The 17,308-nt window shown below is 41.3% G+C and overlaps 1 protein-coding gene across 1 annotated transcript; it reads right to left on the bottom strand.

The window, feature by feature from the left end:
* Positions 1-2,663: 2,663 nt before the first annotated feature.
* LOC110936799 (extensin-like) lies at positions 2,664-4,460 on the bottom strand. Its single transcript, XM_022179204.1, has 5 exons — positions 4,264-4,460; positions 3,900-3,953; positions 3,649-3,822; positions 3,373-3,516; positions 2,664-3,242 (listed from the first exon to the last, which is right to left on the bottom strand). Exons 1-5 carry the CDS (start codon positions 4,424-4,426, stop codon positions 2,803-2,805), a joined length of 975 nt encoding a protein of 324 aa, XP_022034896.1. The 5' UTR covers positions 4,427-4,460; the 3' UTR covers positions 2,664-2,802.
* Positions 4,461-17,308: the final 12,848 nt, after the last annotated feature.

The following is a 17,308-nucleotide window of genomic DNA, read 5'->3' as shown; positions in this document are numbered from 1 at the left end:
GCTTGTGGATCAGGGGAGTTATTTCATCGGCCAGGGCGTCGGTTTGGGTTAATGGTGCCCCGACCTTCGAATTTAAGTGTCAAAAAGGTATGCGTCAAGGGGATCCGACTTCTACCTTCCTTTTTGTCATTGTGATGGAAGTGCTTTCTTGTATGTTTAGTAAGGCGTGTGATTATTTGGGTATAGTTAGAGGGGTTAAGCTCCCTAACGATGGTCCATCTATTTCGCATCTTTTTTTCGCGGACGATGCTATTATTCTTGGGGAGTGGGATAAGGAAAACATCCTTAATGTGGTTAGAATTCTAAGGTGCTTTTACGTGTGCTCGGGTCTCCAAATTAACTTCGGTAAATCTAATCTTTTCGGGCTCGGTTGAATTTTGAGGATATCGAAGAAATGGCTGAGTTAGTGGGATGTAAAGCAGATGATCTTCCTATTAAGTACCTTGGATTGACTGTTTGGGCAAATATGAACCAGATAAACAACAAGACCGGTGTATGACATTTTTGAGAAACGGTTATCATTGTGGAAAGCTTCCCTTCTTTCCATAGGTGGTAGAGTTACTCTGATTCGGTCCGTTCTCGAGAGCCTTCCTACGTATTTCTTCTCGCTTTATCGTGCCCCTGTCAAAGTAGTGGAAGATTTGGAATGTCTTATCAGAAAATTCTTATAAGGGGGGATCTTCAGTCGAGAAGAAGCTCCATTGGGTTGCGTGGGATAGGGTTGCCTCTCCGAAAAGGATGGGAGGTCTTGGTCTGCATAACCTTACAGAAATAAACACGGTGTTGCTCTCTAAGTGGGGATGGAGATTCAAAATAGAGAAGGATAACCTTTGGGTGAGAGCGATTAACGTATTCACACCGAAGGGTCTGAATGGGATTTCTTTCCAGCAAGAAAATCCTATGGAGGCGTTTGGTGTAACATTGTGTCAGTTTAAAAAAAAACTGGTGGTGGGCAATATTCCTATCCGCAGTTTTTTTTAGAGGAGTGGTGGGTAGTGGTGATAACATCATGTTTTGGCTTGATCCTTGGTTATTCAACATCCCTCTAAAAGATAAGTTTCCAGCCCTTTTTCGCTTAGATTTTGTTAAAAAGTGTAGCGTCCGTGACAGAATAGAAGGGGAAGGTTGTTGGTTTGGAGGCATGATCTTGATTCAAGTCCGGAACAGACCGAATGGCAGGTTCTTGTTTCGACGCTGGGCGCGGTCAGTTTATCCAATAGTTCGGACAGGTGGGATTGGGTGGGTAGTGGTTCGGACAAATTCTCGGTTGCCGCTGTTAAAAGGAAGATTGACTTGAAGAAAGATTTTCGCTGTGTAAATGGGTTCCTCTAAAATGCAATATCTTTGTTTGGTGTGCGGACTTGGATAGGATCCCGACGGTTGAGGCTTTGGCTAGGAGGGGAGTCTCGGTGGAAAACGGAGAGTGTTGTTTCTGCAATGCAGGTCCTGATTCGGTTTCTCATATTTTCACGTCTTGCCCCTTGGCGTTGGGTTTATGGGAAAAAATTAGCTTTTGGTGTCAGGTTAAGAATTTCTTTGTTTTTTCTTTCAGAGACTTAATAGAAATTCACAACCGTGGTACTAGAAAGGAATCAGAGAGAAAGGTGCTGCAAGGGATTGTTTTTTGGCTTGTTGGCTTCTTTGGAAGGCCAGGAATAACCTTCGGTTTAACGAAAAGAGTAGTAGTGTTGAAGAGATCTTTAGCGACGTTAGGGCGGTTAGTTTTCTTTGGTATAAGCATAGGTTCAAGAAGGGTATGTTAGATTGGGCGGATTTGTGTAAATTTGTTGATATGTAATTGTTTTGGTTGTTGTTGTCCGTCCCGGTTTTCGGGTTCGGTGTTTTTCTAATGAAGTTCATGCTTCAGAAAAAAAAAAAAAAAAAAAAAAAAAAAAAAAAAAAAAACATATATCTAATCAACTTAATTATGTCCACGTATATATGGTTATCAAACTCATGAACTTAAAGATGTAATTAAATCAACTTAATGGTTATCAAACTCATGAACTTAAAGATGTAATTAAATCAACTTAATTGTGTACACATATACGTATGGTTATGAACTTAAAGATGTAACTAAAAAATGGTAATATAGAGATTACTGATGGAACCTGTTATAAACTAAGTTTAATAAAATAATATGTATGTGTGTGTACATATATAACAATGAAATGTGTTCGAAACTTGTCAAAACCGAAACGGTCATGATAAAAAGCGGTTTTAAATTTATTTGATTATTTCCCCCCTTACAAATCAATTCAAACCGAACCGATTTGCTCAAAATTTGATTCTGATTTTCATTGATTGAAACTGAATTTTTTTTAAACCGAACTAGTTTGGTCCCAAAACCGGTTTTGTTATTTGATGATTTATAAGCACTTAACAACAAATTTGGGCCTAAATGACTGACTTTCGATTCGACTCGATTCATCAAAACCAGCTTGAATAACTAATCACCAAGCCTACTGTTTTTAAACCATAATTTTTATAACTAAACTTGGAATACCATCCAAATCAATCGGGTGATCTTAATCAATTCCAATCAGTTGGTGATTTTATGTAAGTTGTATTATAGTCATCACTAATTGATTCATTAGCTGCAGGTATTATTGCACATTCTCATATTCCCATCAATCTCAGGGGTGATCTAAACAATGCACACATTAGACCTCTAACATAGCACTGATTCATTAGCAGGTATGGTTGCACATTGTTTATTCACATCTCATATACCTTCATATGTCATATCGTGTAGTGAAGTTGCAGTTCAGAAAACAAAAACACAAAAGCATTGTTGTCTGATTAAGTCCCATACCTGCTATATTCAATAATACCTCCATATACCCTCATCTGATATGAAATCCAACAAGTCTTCCAAATACACATGTCTTGCACGAGCCTCCGGGGGCAACCAATCTGGAAGCCTATCCTGTACGCGTACTGGATAAGCGGGTGTGCTGGTGGGGGTGATGGCGGTGGTGATGGTTGAGGTGAATCAGGGATCGCTCCAACGTAGTCTGGTGAAGGTAGGTCAAAATAGTTGGGAGACGGGGGATTAAGATTGGATGGGGATGAGGGGGGTGAGTTTGGGTTGGTTGAGGTTGAGCCAATCGATTGGTTAGGCTGATTGTCGATGTCTTGAATGAGAGGGTCTTGGTTAGGATTGCGTTCCGGTGTGACGCGAGTCTGCTCATATATCTCCGGCGCCTCAGCGGGGTCGCTGGACCTGCTCGCAGCCATTTCTGACATAAAAACATGTTTACCCTTATTAAAACATTCTTTATTCATATCACATTTATCAAATCATGCTGTGAAGTTGCAGTTCAGAAAACAAAAACACAAAAGCATTCTATGTCTGATTTAGTCCCATACCTGCTATATTCTGGTGACTGATGAAGTGATATAGGATTCCACACACCAGTAACCGGAAAAAAGAAGCAAATGGATTGTTAATGTGGCCTGATGTAGATGGCTCAGTGGCCGGCTCTGTGTATCCAGCAGGTATAGCGGACGGTACTGACATAGCATTGATTCATTAGCCGTGTATAATTGCACATTCTTTATTCATATCTAATCTATCAAATCGTGTAGAGAAGTTGCAGTTCAGAAAACAAAAACATAAAGAACATGTCTGATTTAGTCCCATACCTCTTCTAATCAAGATGATGAAATATACGACTGCATACATCAATAACGTTCTAAAAGGATTATTTGGATGGTTACTACGGTCTGATGCAGATGGCTTGCTGATCGTTGTGGACAGTGGAGGATGAAGCTGAGGAGGGCGTGGGGGACGAAGTGGGCGCCGTGCATCAAAAGAACCTGCGGAAGAAGTAATTAATACACAATTTAGCATATGCTAAGCTGAAGTATCGAATACGAGGTTCAAGAACCGAAACCTGAAGGGGAGGGCTTCCTTGGGGCGGCAATGAGCGGTGGCAGTGTTGGTGAACCTGCATTCGGAAAACCAGTAACAACAATTTATTTAGAGGTTATCATACATGTATACAACTTCCCTCCACTATTCCAACTTCCTTAAATTTACCTCAAGTTCACGCAGATACGAATTACATACTAATCATTCCAACTTCATTAAACCCTAGGCCCCAATATACTACATACGAATACCTAAACCTAAAGTTAACATCAGCAGCTGAAGAATACCTAAATTTAACCTAACGTTCACGCAGATACGAATCGAATACCTAAATTTTATGCATACGAACGAGATTAAATAAAATTAAGCTGTAATTACGTGCAAACCTGAACAGATCGAGTCCAGCGAGCAGATATCTGATATGTACGGAAGGCTAGGCGCGGCAGAGTCAGTGCAGCCTCCTGGCACCGGCGTCATTTGCGCGGTGGCTGCCGGAAAAGCCAGTACGACGGTGGTGGTGAAGATTGTCAGCAGTGTGCATGCGTTCATGGCGGTTACTTGTGCGTAGTTTAAAATTCCCCCCTAAAAAAAAAAAAAAAAAAAAAAAAAAAAAAAAAAAAAAAAAAAAATTGCAACTAGTTGTGACTTAAATGCATACTTTTCCGTTATTTGAATATTGTAATAATTTGTTAGTTGTCTAGGATTGTTGTGAATATATCTTGCGATAACTTTTTAAACCACTTTTGCGCTGGGGCCAACGAAATTGCTGTTGATCAGATTGACATTTACAATGTGTTTAAGGTGTTTTTGTCGGTTAAGCCTTTATAACTATCTTATACAAATAAGTAATTCACCAAATAAGCTCAATACAATTAATGGTATCATAAATACTACGTTACATGACTTGTATCCATACAAATAACCTATCGTATTAAGTCCTTACGTTGCGGCGGGAGCGTAAAACGATGACACATAGCACCAATGCCACACTATAGCCAACGACCACCAACATTGAAGTTGTGGCGTCTTAACGTGGAGAAATTAGACCGACATATAAAACATAGAAAATAATAACTAAGTCGATTTAGGACTCGCGCGTTGTGACGAACTTATTAAACGGGAAAAAATAGACGATGTAAATACACTGAACAACACACGTACGTTGCGCCATGTTAACTCGCAAAATTTAGAACAAAGCGTATAACAAAACGTAAAATCGTTGAACCACACACACATTGTGGCGTGTTAACTCACAAAATTTAGAACAAAACGTAAAACGAAAAATTTTGCAAAATATGAAAAACATAAGGGATCAAAGCTGAAAGTAAAAAAATTATGAGGTTAAATTGAAAAAACTAAAAACTTTTGGATTAAACCTACAATATCAAGTAGATTTGGGTTTAAAGTGAAAAATCAATAAAATTTTTTGAAAAACCCTCAAAACATGGGGTACAACACCTAATATTTATATGATGTAAATATATTATAGCTCATTTTTTCATTATTAATTCACAACTTAAGACTATTCAACTTCTTTCCTTTTGACCAAGACCACTCCATCACCAATAGGGATGAGCATTTGGTATCAAATACCGATTCTAATCCCGATTTCGTTCCGTGCCAATCCCGATCCTGAAAATACCGTACCTAATTTTTTCGATACCGGAAACGGTATTCACTTTTTGGCATTTTCGGTATCGGTATTTTCGGGATTGGGACGGTACCGGTAAAATACCGAATTTTATCTTGATATACCGCTACCGTACCGATACCATACCGATACCGTACCGTACCGACATATTTCGGTATGGGTATCGGTACCCAGTTTTGGCGAAATTCGGGATCGGGATTTTCGGGATCGGAACGGTATCGGGACGGGATCGGGATTTGGTCATTCCTAATCACCAGGCATGCACCTACTAAATTCACCACTTTCTAGTTTTATTAACAACTAGTGGGTTACACCCGCACTCTGCGGCAGGGCGACCCAATTTTTAATGAAAACGTAGACGCAATAGTAAAAATAACGTTAATGGCAGAAATTCGTTTGATATTGATTCGGTTCATTAAGATACCGACACTTACCGGATGATACGACCGAAAAAAATATTGAGATGTGTTTACATTGATTGATCAAAATTATAAAAACGAATATTAATTCCGATACTGACGTTGTTCCATCAGTATTAGACCATTCGTTTTGTTACATGTACAATATGAGGTTCGAACGAAACTTAAAAAAGAAAAACAAAAACAAATAGACAAAAAAAATGAAAGATGAAAAAAAAATTCATAAAATGACAAAATTACTGTAGCTAAATAAAAGTTCATAATATAATATAATATAATATAATATAATATAATATAATATAATATAATATAATATAATATAATATAATATAATATAATATAATATAATATAATATAATCTATACATATAATAAAGTAAACCAATGTGTGACACGTGTCATTCATTGGATGCACCTATTTTTGGGTTTTCCCGCCTTTCTTTAATATTTATTTTCTAATAATTTATCTTCTAATTTGTAGATAATATTAAATAGAAAAATGTTTATCTGATAATTATAATCCTTTTATTGAAATTTGAAAAGGGTTTCACGCTTTTTTGGATTTTATTAAAATTCATGACTACATTATATAATTATAAGTTTGAATATATATGTCAAAATTAAAAATTATTCTTCAAAAATTCAGTAACATCACTCTATATATACATTTAGAAAAATGTTAATAATTGCAAATAATACTAAATAGAAAAATGTTAATTGAATACAAAAAAAATATAGGATATCATCAAATGTATATCGATTACTTAAATGAGTATACACATGCATGGGCGGTGTGATAAGGGTGTGTGGGGAGGACCACCGCATAGGGTCTGTGATTTCGAGGGGCACATGTTTTTTATATAAAAAAAAACGATATCTATGTTAATTTTTTTAAAATAGCATACCAAACATGCTCTTAGTGAGCCCAATACCCATTGGCATTAGCTTTAGGGCATGTTTGGCTAAGCTTTCTGAAAAGATTTATTGACTTATTGGCTTTTTGAAAAGTCATAATCTACAAAATGATGTTTGACAATATGGGTGTATGTGAGAAGAAAAAACCAATAAGTCAATAAGACACTCCATACTGACCTTTCCAAAACCCCAATAAGTCTATAAGTTGTTTCAAAAAACATAACCAAACATGCTCTTACTGAGTCCAATACCCATTTTATTTTAAAATTAAATAATAATATTAAAACATTACGAAAGAACATATTTTTTCGAGCTCAAACAGGGTACATGAATTCTTACAGACGACTCTGTACACATGTATGAGATTTTTTTACTATTATTATTAGTTAATGTGTGACACGTGTCATTCATTGGATGCACCTATTTTTGGGTTTTCCCGCCTTTCTTTAATATTTATTTTCTAATAATTTATCTTCTAATTTGTAGATAATATTAAATAGAAAAATGTTTATCTGATAATTATAACCCTTTTATTGAAATTTGAAAAGGGTTTCACGCTTTTTTGGATTTTATTAAAATTCATGACTACATTATATAATTATAAATTTGAATATATATGTCAAAATTAAAAATTATTCTTCAAAAATTCAGTAACATCCATACTCTATATATACATTTAGAAAAATGTTAATAATTGCAAATAATACTAAATAGAAAAATGTTAATTGAATACAAAAAAAATATAGGATATCATCAAATGTATATCGATTACTTAAATGAGTATACACATGCATGGGCGGTGTGATAAGGGTGTGTGGGGAGGACCACCGCATAGGGTCTGTGATTTCGAGGGGCACATGTTTTTTATATAAAAAAACCGATATCTATGTTAATTTTTTTAAAATAGCATACCAAACATGCTCTTAGTGAGCCCAATACCCATTGGCATTAGCTTTAGGGCATGTTTGGCTAAGCTTTCTGAAAAAAATTATTGACTTATTGGCTTTTTGAAAAGTCATAATCTACAAAATGATGTTTGACAATATGGGTGTATGTGAGAGGAAAAAACCAATAAGTCAATAAAACACTCCATACTGACTTTTCCAAAACCCCAATAAGTCTATAAGTTGTTTCAAAAAACATAACCAAACATGCTCTTACTGAGTCCAATACCCATTTTATTTTAAAATTTGTGACAACCCGAAACCTAGAACCTTTCGTTGTGTCTTGATGTAACTTGCTTGTACGTTATGTGACTAGTTAAAATGATAACGTGAACTTTTACGTGCTTTGTATATGTGCATTTGTATATATATACGTGTACGTGTTTTATGTGAACCGAGAACCCAACACGAGAACAAAGAACCCGACTCGAGACCATGAGGTCTCGAGTGAATAGTGACCGAGTGAACTTGGGCCGAGAACTTTTAGCCGGTTGGGCCTTTGGGCCGTAAACCCCACTCGAAACCCACTAAGGGTGCACACACTTGGAACTTGACTATATAAACTACCCTTAGTTAGTTTTTGCCATTTGTTGAACATTACAACACACACTCTCCTACTTCTCTCTCTCACCTAAACTCTAGAACACAAACACACTCCACCATTCTTGGATCTTTGGACTTGGATCGGCTCACACACACACCCGGTTGGAAGCCTTTCACACACCCTCGAAACCCATAACCGGTTAGTGTTCTTAATGCTTTGTTAAATGTTAGTGTGTTTATGTTATGTTTGTAAGATGAGATTATGTGACAATATGTTAAGATGAGTTATACATAATGTTTTGAAAAGAAATCGGTTCATGAATGTTTCTTGTTATGAGTGGAACTATACATATTTGATGTTGAAAATGGGTTCATGGTATGACAAAAAGGTGAATGATGATATTGGTTGCATTTGGGTTTGATCCGAAAAGTTTGGGTATTTATACTAAGAAAAATCGGCTAATAAATATGGTTGTCAAGTAGGATGCATGCTAGTAAATTGTATCTTGATAGTTGTTCATGATTTTGGGTGAATAAGTGTTGTTTATGTTATGAAGAACTTGAATATATGCTTTGAATGTATGAAGAACACTTTGAATGATAGTTGAAGATTGAAAACCCTTGTGATTTTGATCCATCTTTGACTAATAACCTGATTAGGAAATATGTTAGTGGAATTCTATTGGTTATTTCCGGATTTGGGCCTGATTATACTGTACCATTAATCTGACCATCTGCATCAACACGTGAACATGAAAACGACTGTTACCGACTCGCAATCACCCGGTTGCGACTCGCAACCACAGCGTGATGACTCGAGACCACGCGGTTGCGACTCGCAACCATAGCAGGACAAGCCGAGACCACAGGTTACGAGTCCCGTTGCGACTCGAGACCTTAGCATGATGAACCGAAACCATGGTTGCGACACCGGTTGCGACTCGCAACCATCCATGATCAACACACAGCATGACTCGAGACCATGCTTGCGAGTCCGGTTGCGACTCGAGACCACACTTTGGGCCTAAGTTAATGGGCCAGACTGATGGGCTTCTGTGTTATCTGCTTTTACGTGTTTGGGCCTAAGTAGTTGGGCTGAACTTGTGAACCTTATGTGCTACTGTTGATACTGTGTACTGTTAAACGTGCTTGCCATACGTGTTGAACATTTGTGCACTACTTGGTTCGAATCTGATTATAAGTGATATCCGTGTTAGGACGTAATTGACTACTTGCGACTTGACTGATCTTTCTGTGATTAACTGCCGAGCAAACCAAGGTGAGTTCACACCCTCTACAAAGCATGGGATTCCCTGGGTTGGGAACGGGGTTAAGGAACGTGGGTTCCTCGTCCTCCTTGGGCAGGACGTCAGTGGTTCAGGAATGTGATTCCTCGTCCGGATGGACGGATAAACGTACTAGACTAAAACTCTATCACGAAGTCCCTCCTTTTTGTATCGACTAATCGCCGGGCCAATGGCGAGCGGGTCATTAGTTAGATAGCGCTATTTAGGTCTGACAAGCCTCACACCGTGCCGCAGAGGACGGGCGTGAACTAATGGATCTGGGGCACGTCAATGATGATAGACATTGATGTTTTCAGGGCACATAAACATGACTACAGTCAGCAATCGATACGGTAACGAGTCTAGTATGCACATGGGGTAGCCCCCACGGCTGGAGAGCCGGATGATGTACACATGGGGTAGCCCCCACGGCCGAAATGCCTGATAACTACATGGGGTAGCCCCCACGGCCGGAGTGCCGGAGTAACTAGGGACGAACATGTCACGTTTTTAAACTATGGGGTAACCCCCACGGCAGGATGCCAGTTAAAAGTAAACTGTTTTCGAAACAACTAAAACGAACGCCCACCCGTGAACTCACTCAACTAGTTGTTGACTCGTTACTACATGCTTTGCAGGACCATAGGTACTCAGTGGGAGCTTGCATGGAGGAGGATCGTTGTGGGACAGGGATTGCTACATGCTATGTTAAACTTGAAACTTTTGGAACTTATGTTATAACTTTAAATCTTATGCTTCCGCTTGCAACTTAAACTTGTTTGTTTTGAAATACCAATCCTGATGGTTAAACTTTTATAACTACTTATATGCTTGTTCAGTATGATTGGTGGCTGGATCCTGGTCAGTCACGCCTCCAAGCGGTAGTACTCCGCAGGTGGGATTTTGGGGGTGTGACAGATTGGTATCAGAGCCATTGGTTATAGTGAACTTGGTTTTAATAAAGGAGAAACGTTTTTGTTAAAACCAGACTATAACCGGTTTAGTGCTCAACGGTCCACAACGACACTTCGCTCCTCATGCAAGGCTCGATGTTCTAGGTAATATGATGTATGTATATTGCCTACTTGTTAGTTGCGTAGTACACTGCTCATGGTATGCTTGATTAGTATAGCTACTGTTGTTTGAACACGTGCGTGCTTACTCTGTCCTACTATCGTGCTTTCGCGAACCTCTCTCACACGTATTACTCTTATTATGAAGAACCATGTCTGGACGCGTTAACATGACACAAGCCCAGTTGACGGCTTTGATCAACGAACGAGTTGCCGCAGCGCTCGCAGCTGCACACGCAGGAGGTATATCCTGCAGTCCGAAATTGTTCTAGGATCATTTGGATCCTACTCTCGTGAACCAACCTTTGTGTTAAACTCTGTCTTTTCTTTCACCTACCTTAGGTCAGGCACCGGTGTGCACTTTTAAGACTTTTATGGACTGTCGACCCACAACTTTTAGCGGCACTGAAGGAGCGGTAGGTCTCCTACACTGGTTTGAGAAACTGGAGTCTGTGTTCGAAATGTGTGAATGCCCTGAAGCGCGCAGGGTGAAGTATGCTACTGGTACTCTCGAGGGTTTGGCTCTCACGTGGTGGAATGCTCAAGTGCAGATGTTAGGGTTGGTTGCTGCCAACGCCACCCCATGGGAAAACTTCAAGGAAATGATCAGGGAGGAATACTGCAGTCGTGACGACATTCACAAACTGGAGGATGAGTTTTACAATCTCAAGATGTCAGGATCAGAAATTGAGGCATACACTAAGAGATCGCATGAGCTTGCCTTGTTGTGTCCTACTATGGTGGATCCTCCGTATAAGCGAATTGAACTCTATCTCAAGGGCTTGGTGCCAGAGATCCAAAGTCATGTGACTTCAGCGAGGTTGACTACTATCCAGCAGGTTGTACAGTTGGCTCACCGTCTTACTGATCAAGCGGTGGAGCAGAACAAGTTACCGAAGCGTATAGGTGCTGCAACTACTTCTGGTGCTTCTAGTGGAGATAAACGGAAATGGGATGGAACTTCAAGCAGGGGTTCAACTTCAGTGCAAACTCAGTCTCAGCAGAGAAAGACAGATGATCACAAGAGCCCCGGTCAGCAGTCATCTAGTGGTCAAAGTCATGGTGGATACAAGGGGAATCACCCCAAGTGCAATCGTTGTAGCCTACACCACAGTGGGCCATGCACCAGGGGCAACTGTCATCGATGCAACAAGCCTGGTCATGTTGCAAAGGATTGCAGAAGCGCATACCCCGTCAATCAGAATCGTCAGCAACCTCAGCAGAACCAGCGACAGCAGCAGGGTAACAACAAAGGGTGCTTTCAGTGTGGAGCTGAAGGCCACTTCAAGAAGGATTGTCCCCAACTGAACCAGAACAACAACAATCAGGGGAATGGTAACAATGGGAACAACAACAACAATGGTGCTAGGGGACGAGTGTTCGTGATTGGTCAAGGTGAAGCAAGGAATGATCCCAACGTGGTGACGGGTAAGTTCCTTCTCGACGACTTTTATGTTACAGTCTTATTTGATTCGGGTGCCGATACTAGCTATGTGTCACTAGAAGTTAGTAAGATGCTTAAGCGTATTCCTACACCCCTGAGCGACAAGCACACTGTAGAGCTAGCTAATGGTAAGAGTTTGGAAGCCTCACACGTAGTCAAGGGTTGCCAGCTTATTCTCGCTAACCAGACCTTCTCTATCGATCTTATTCCTATTGTCTTGGGTAGTTTCGACGTTGTCATTGGAATGGATTGGTTATCCCAACACCGAGCAGAGATTCTTTGCAACGAGAAGATCGTTCGTATTCCTGGTTTAGGTAGTGAACCTCTCATGATTCGTGGCGACAAGAGAAGTGCTGTTGAGAACATCATCTCTCTTCTTAAGGCCCAGAAATGCTTACGAAAGGGCCACACAACGATTTTGGCTCTAGTTACTGATACCACAGAAAAGGAGAAGAAGCTAGAAGATTTTCCGGTTGTACGCGATTATCCTGAGGTATTCCCTGAGGAATTACCTGGTCTTCCGCCCCATCGCCAAGTCGAGTTTCAGATTGATCTAGCTCCTGGAGCCGCGCCTGTAGCCCGTGCACCTTATCGTTTAGCGCCATCAGAGTTGGAAGAACTCTCCACGCAACTACAAGAACTCTTGGATAAGGGTTTCATTCGTCCTAGCTCATCGCCTTGGGGAGCTCCAGTACTTTTTGTGAAAAAGAAGGATGGTACCTTCAGAATGTGTATCGACTATCGCGAACTCAACAAGGTGACTGTGAAGAATCGTTATCCTCTACCGCGTATTGACGACTTGTTCGACCAGTTGCAGGGGTCGAGCTACTATTCGAAGATCGATTTGAGATCGGGATATCACCAGCTGAGAGTTCGGGAAGAGGATGTCTCTAAGACGGCTTTTAGGACTCGATATGGGCACTATGAGTTTCTGGTCATGCCGTTTGGGCTGACGAACGCACCGGCAGTTTTTATGGATTTGATGAATCGAGTGTGCAAACCGTACCTGGACAAGTTTGTTATAGTCTTCATCGACGACATCCTGATCTATTCTAAGAGTAAAGAAGAGCACGAACAGCATCTACGACTTATTTTGGAACTCCTTCGGAAGGAACAGCTTTACGCAAAGTTCTCGAAGTGCGACTTCTGGCTTCGTGAAGTCCATTTCCTAGGGCATGTGGTGAACAAGGATGGGATTCACGTTGATCCATCCAAAGTGGACTCTATTAAGAACTGGCCTGCGCCTCGCACACCAAAGGAAATTCGCCAATTTTTGGGATTGGCAGGTTACTACAGGAGATTCATTAAGGATTTTTCTAAGATCGCGCAGCCTCTCACCTTACTAACGCAGAAAGGCGTTGTTTATCATTGGGGAAATGCACAAGAGTTAGCTTTTCAGCATCTAAAGGATAGACTTTGCAGTGCACCTATCCTTTCACTGCCAGAAGGCACAGACGATTTTGTGGTTTACTGTGACGCATCAATTCAAGGTCTTGGTTGTGTATTGATGCAACGAGATAAAGTCATAGCCTACGCCTCACGACAACTCAAAGTACACGAGAAGAACTACACGACGCATGATTTAGAGCTGGGAGCTGTTGTTTTCGCACTTAAGTTATGGCGGCATTACCTTTACGGAACCAAGTGCGCCATCTACACTGACCACAGGAGTCTAGAGCACATATTCAAGCAGAAGGAACTGAATATGCGGCAGCGACGATGGGTCGAGCTGCTGAATGACTACGAGTGCTCTATCAGGTATCACCCAGGCAAGGCCAATGTTGTGGCAGACGCCCTCAGTCGGAAGGACACTACGCCTAAGCGCGTAAGAGCTCTACAACTCACGATCCATTCTAGTCTACCTTCGCAAATACGAGCTGCTCAGATAGAAGCACTGAAACCAGAAAACGTTAGAGCTGAAGCTCTACGCGGGTCAAGGCAACGTTTAGAACAGAAGGAAGACGGTGCTTATTATGTAACAGGACGCATTTGGGTCCCGCACTATGGCGACTTACGAGAACTTGTGATGGATGAAGCGCACAAATCCCGCTACTCGGTACACCCTGGTTCGGACAAGATGTACCACGATATTAAAACTACGTATTGGTGGCCTAGCATGAAGGCCCACATAGCAACTTACGTCAGCAAGTGTTTGACTTGTGCGCGAGTCAAGACGGAATATCAGAAACCTTCAGGCCTACTTCAGCAACCAGAGATACCACAATGGAAATGGGAGCAAATTTCCATGGATTTTGTTACTGGCCTACCTAGATCACAGCGCGGAAACGATACTATCTGGGTGATCGTGGATCGACTCACAAAATCCGCACACTTTTTGGCAATCAAGGAGACGGATAAATTCTCCACTTTAGCAGAAATATACCTCAAGGAAGTTGTTTCGAGGCACGGGGTGCCCACTTCTATTATCACTGATCGAGATGCACGTTTTACTTCGGAACTGTGGCAGGCAATGCACAAGTCTTTTGGCTCACGTCTTGATATGAGCACAGCATATCACCCACAGACGGACGGGCAGTCCGAGCGAACTATTCAGACACTAGAAGACATGCTTCGCGCTTGTGTAATCGACTTTGGCAACAGTTGGGAAAGACATCTGCCACTCGTGGAATTCTCGTACAATAACAGCTACCACACCAGCATTAAAGCTGCTCCGTTTGAGGCATTGTACGGACGTAAATGCCGGTCACCCCTCTGTTGGGCAGAGGTGGGGGATAGTCAAATCACTGGTCCAGAACATGTGGTAGACACTACTGAGCGGATCGCTCAAATACGACAACGCATGGCGGCCGCTCGTGACCGTCAGAAGGCATACACCGATAAGGGCAGGAAACCACTCGAGCTCCAGGTTGGGGAGCGGGTTTTACTCAAAGTTTCACCCTGGAAGGGTGTGGTTCGTTTTGGTAAACGCGGCAAACTCAATCCACGGTACGTTGGACCTTTCGAAATTCTTGAGAAAATAGGCAAGGTGGCCTACCGACTGAAATTACCAGCAGAACTCGGGGCAGTTCACAACGTTTTCCATGTGTCAAATCTGAAGAAGTGTCTGTCAGATGAGACGCACGTAGTTCCTCTGAAGGAACTCACGATCGACGAACAGTTGAAATTCGTCGAAGAACCTGTCGAGATCACGGACCGGGATGTTAAGGTCCTCAAGAACACTAGAATACCTCTTGTTCGAGTTCGTTGGAACTCACGTCGCGGCCCAGAGTTTACCTGGGAGCGCGAAGATCGGATGAAACAAAAGTATCCCCAACTGTTTGAGAACAGTACAAACGCTACTGAGGCTGAAGCTACGGAATTTCGGGACGAAATTCCAGATCAACGGGGGGTGGATGTGACACCCCAGGAAAACCGGGAAAACCTTGCAACCTAACTAGCTTCCTCAGTGAGTGCCGTCAAATTTCGGGACGAAATTTCTTTCAACTTGGGGATGATGTGACAACCCGAAACCTAGAACCTTTCGTTGTGTCTTGATGTAACTTGCTTGTACGTTATGTGACTAGTTAAAATGATAACGTGAACTTTTACGTGCTTTGTATATGTGCATTTGTATATATATACGTGTACGTGTTTTATGTGAACCGAGAACCCAACACGAGAACAAAGAACCCGACTCGAGACCATGAGGTCTCGAGTGAATAGTGACCGAGTGAACTTGGGCCGAGAACTTTTAGCCGGTTGGGCCTTTGGGCCGTAAACCCCACTCGAAACCCACTAAGGGTGCACACACTTGGAACTTGACTATATAAACTACCCTTAGTTAGTTTTTGCCATTTGTTGAACATTACAACACACACTCTCCTACTTCTCTCTCTCACCTAAACTCTAGAACACAAACACACTCCACCATTCTTGGATCTTTGGACTTGGATCGGCTCACACACACACCCGGTTGGAAGCCTTTCACACACCCTCGAAACCCATAACCGGTTAGTGTTCTTAATGCTTTGTTAAATGTTAGTGTGTTTATGTTATGTTTGTAAGATGAGATTATGTGACAATATGTTAAGATGAGTTATACATAATGTTTTGAAAAGAAATCGGTTCATGAATGTTTCTTGTTATGAGTGGAACTATACATATTTGATGTTGAAAATGGGTTCATGGTATGACAAAAAGGTGAATGATGATATTGGTTGCATTTGGGTTTGATCCGAAAAGTTTGGGTATTTATACTAAGAAAAATCGGCTAATAAATATGGTTGTCAAGTAGGATGCATGCTAGTAAATTGTATCTTGATAGTTGTTCATGATTTTGGGTGAATAAGTGTTGTTTATGTTATGAAGAACTTGAATATATGCTTTGAATGTATGAAGAACACTTTGAATGATAGTTGAAGATTGAAAACCCTTGTGATTTTGATCCATCTTTGACTAATAACCTGATTAGGAAATATGTTAGTGGAATTCTATTGGTTATTTCCGGATTTGGGCCTGATTATACTGTACCATTAATCTGACCATCTGCATCAACACGTGAACATGAAAACGACTGTTACCGACTCGCAATCACCCGGTTGCGACTCGCAACCACAGCGTGATGACTCGAGACCACGCGGTTGCGACTCGCAACCATAGCAGGACAAGCCGAGACCACAGGTTACGAGTCCCGTTGCGACTCGAGACCTTAGCATGATGAACCGAAACCATGGTTGCGACACCGGTTGCGACTCGCAACCATCCATGATCAACACACAGCATGACTCGAGACCATGCTTGCGAGTCCGGTTGCGACTCGAGACCACACTTTGGGCCTAAGTTAATGGGCCAGACTGATGGGCTTCTGTGTTATCTGCTTTTACGTGTTTGGGCCTAAGTAGTTGGGCTGAACTTGTGAACCTTATGTGCTACTGTTGATACTGTGTACTGTTAAACGTGCTTGCCATACGTGTTGAACATTTGTGCACTACTTGGTTCGAATCTGATTATAAGTGATATCCGTGTTAGGACGTAATTGACTACTTGCGACTTGACTGATCTTTCTGTGATTAACTGCCGAGCAAACCAAGGTGAGTTCACACCCTCTACAAAGCATGGGATTCCCTGGGTTGGGAACGGGGTTAAGGAACGTGGGTTCCTCGTCCTCCTTGGGCAGGACGTCAGTGGTTCAGGAATGTGATTCCTCGTCCGGATGGA

Source organism: Helianthus annuus, chromosome 16 (genome assembly GCF_002127325.2).
Source record: "Helianthus annuus cultivar XRQ/B chromosome 16, HanXRQr2.0-SUNRISE, whole genome shotgun sequence".
NCBI lineage: Eukaryota > Viridiplantae > Streptophyta > Magnoliopsida > Asterales > Asteraceae > Helianthus > Helianthus annuus.
The sequence above is the reverse complement of the archived record's forward strand: the minus strand, read 5'-3'. Positions and strand labels throughout refer to the sequence as shown.

Excerpts from the sequence above, each read along its gene's own strand:
- LOC110936799 (XM_022179204.1), bottom strand. The coding sequence starts at position 4,426 with ATGAACGCATGCACACTGCTGACAATCTTCACCACCACCGTCGTACTG. Across the intron at positions 3,823-3,899 it reads AAGGAAGCCCTCCCCTTCAG|GTTCTTTTGATGCACGGCGC; the intron begins GTTTCGGTTCTT and ends CTTCTTCCGCAG. Across the intron at positions 3,243-3,372 it reads CAGTCACCAGAATATAGCAG|AAATGGCTGCGAGCAGGTCC; the intron begins GTATGGGACTAA and ends TTTTTATGTCAG.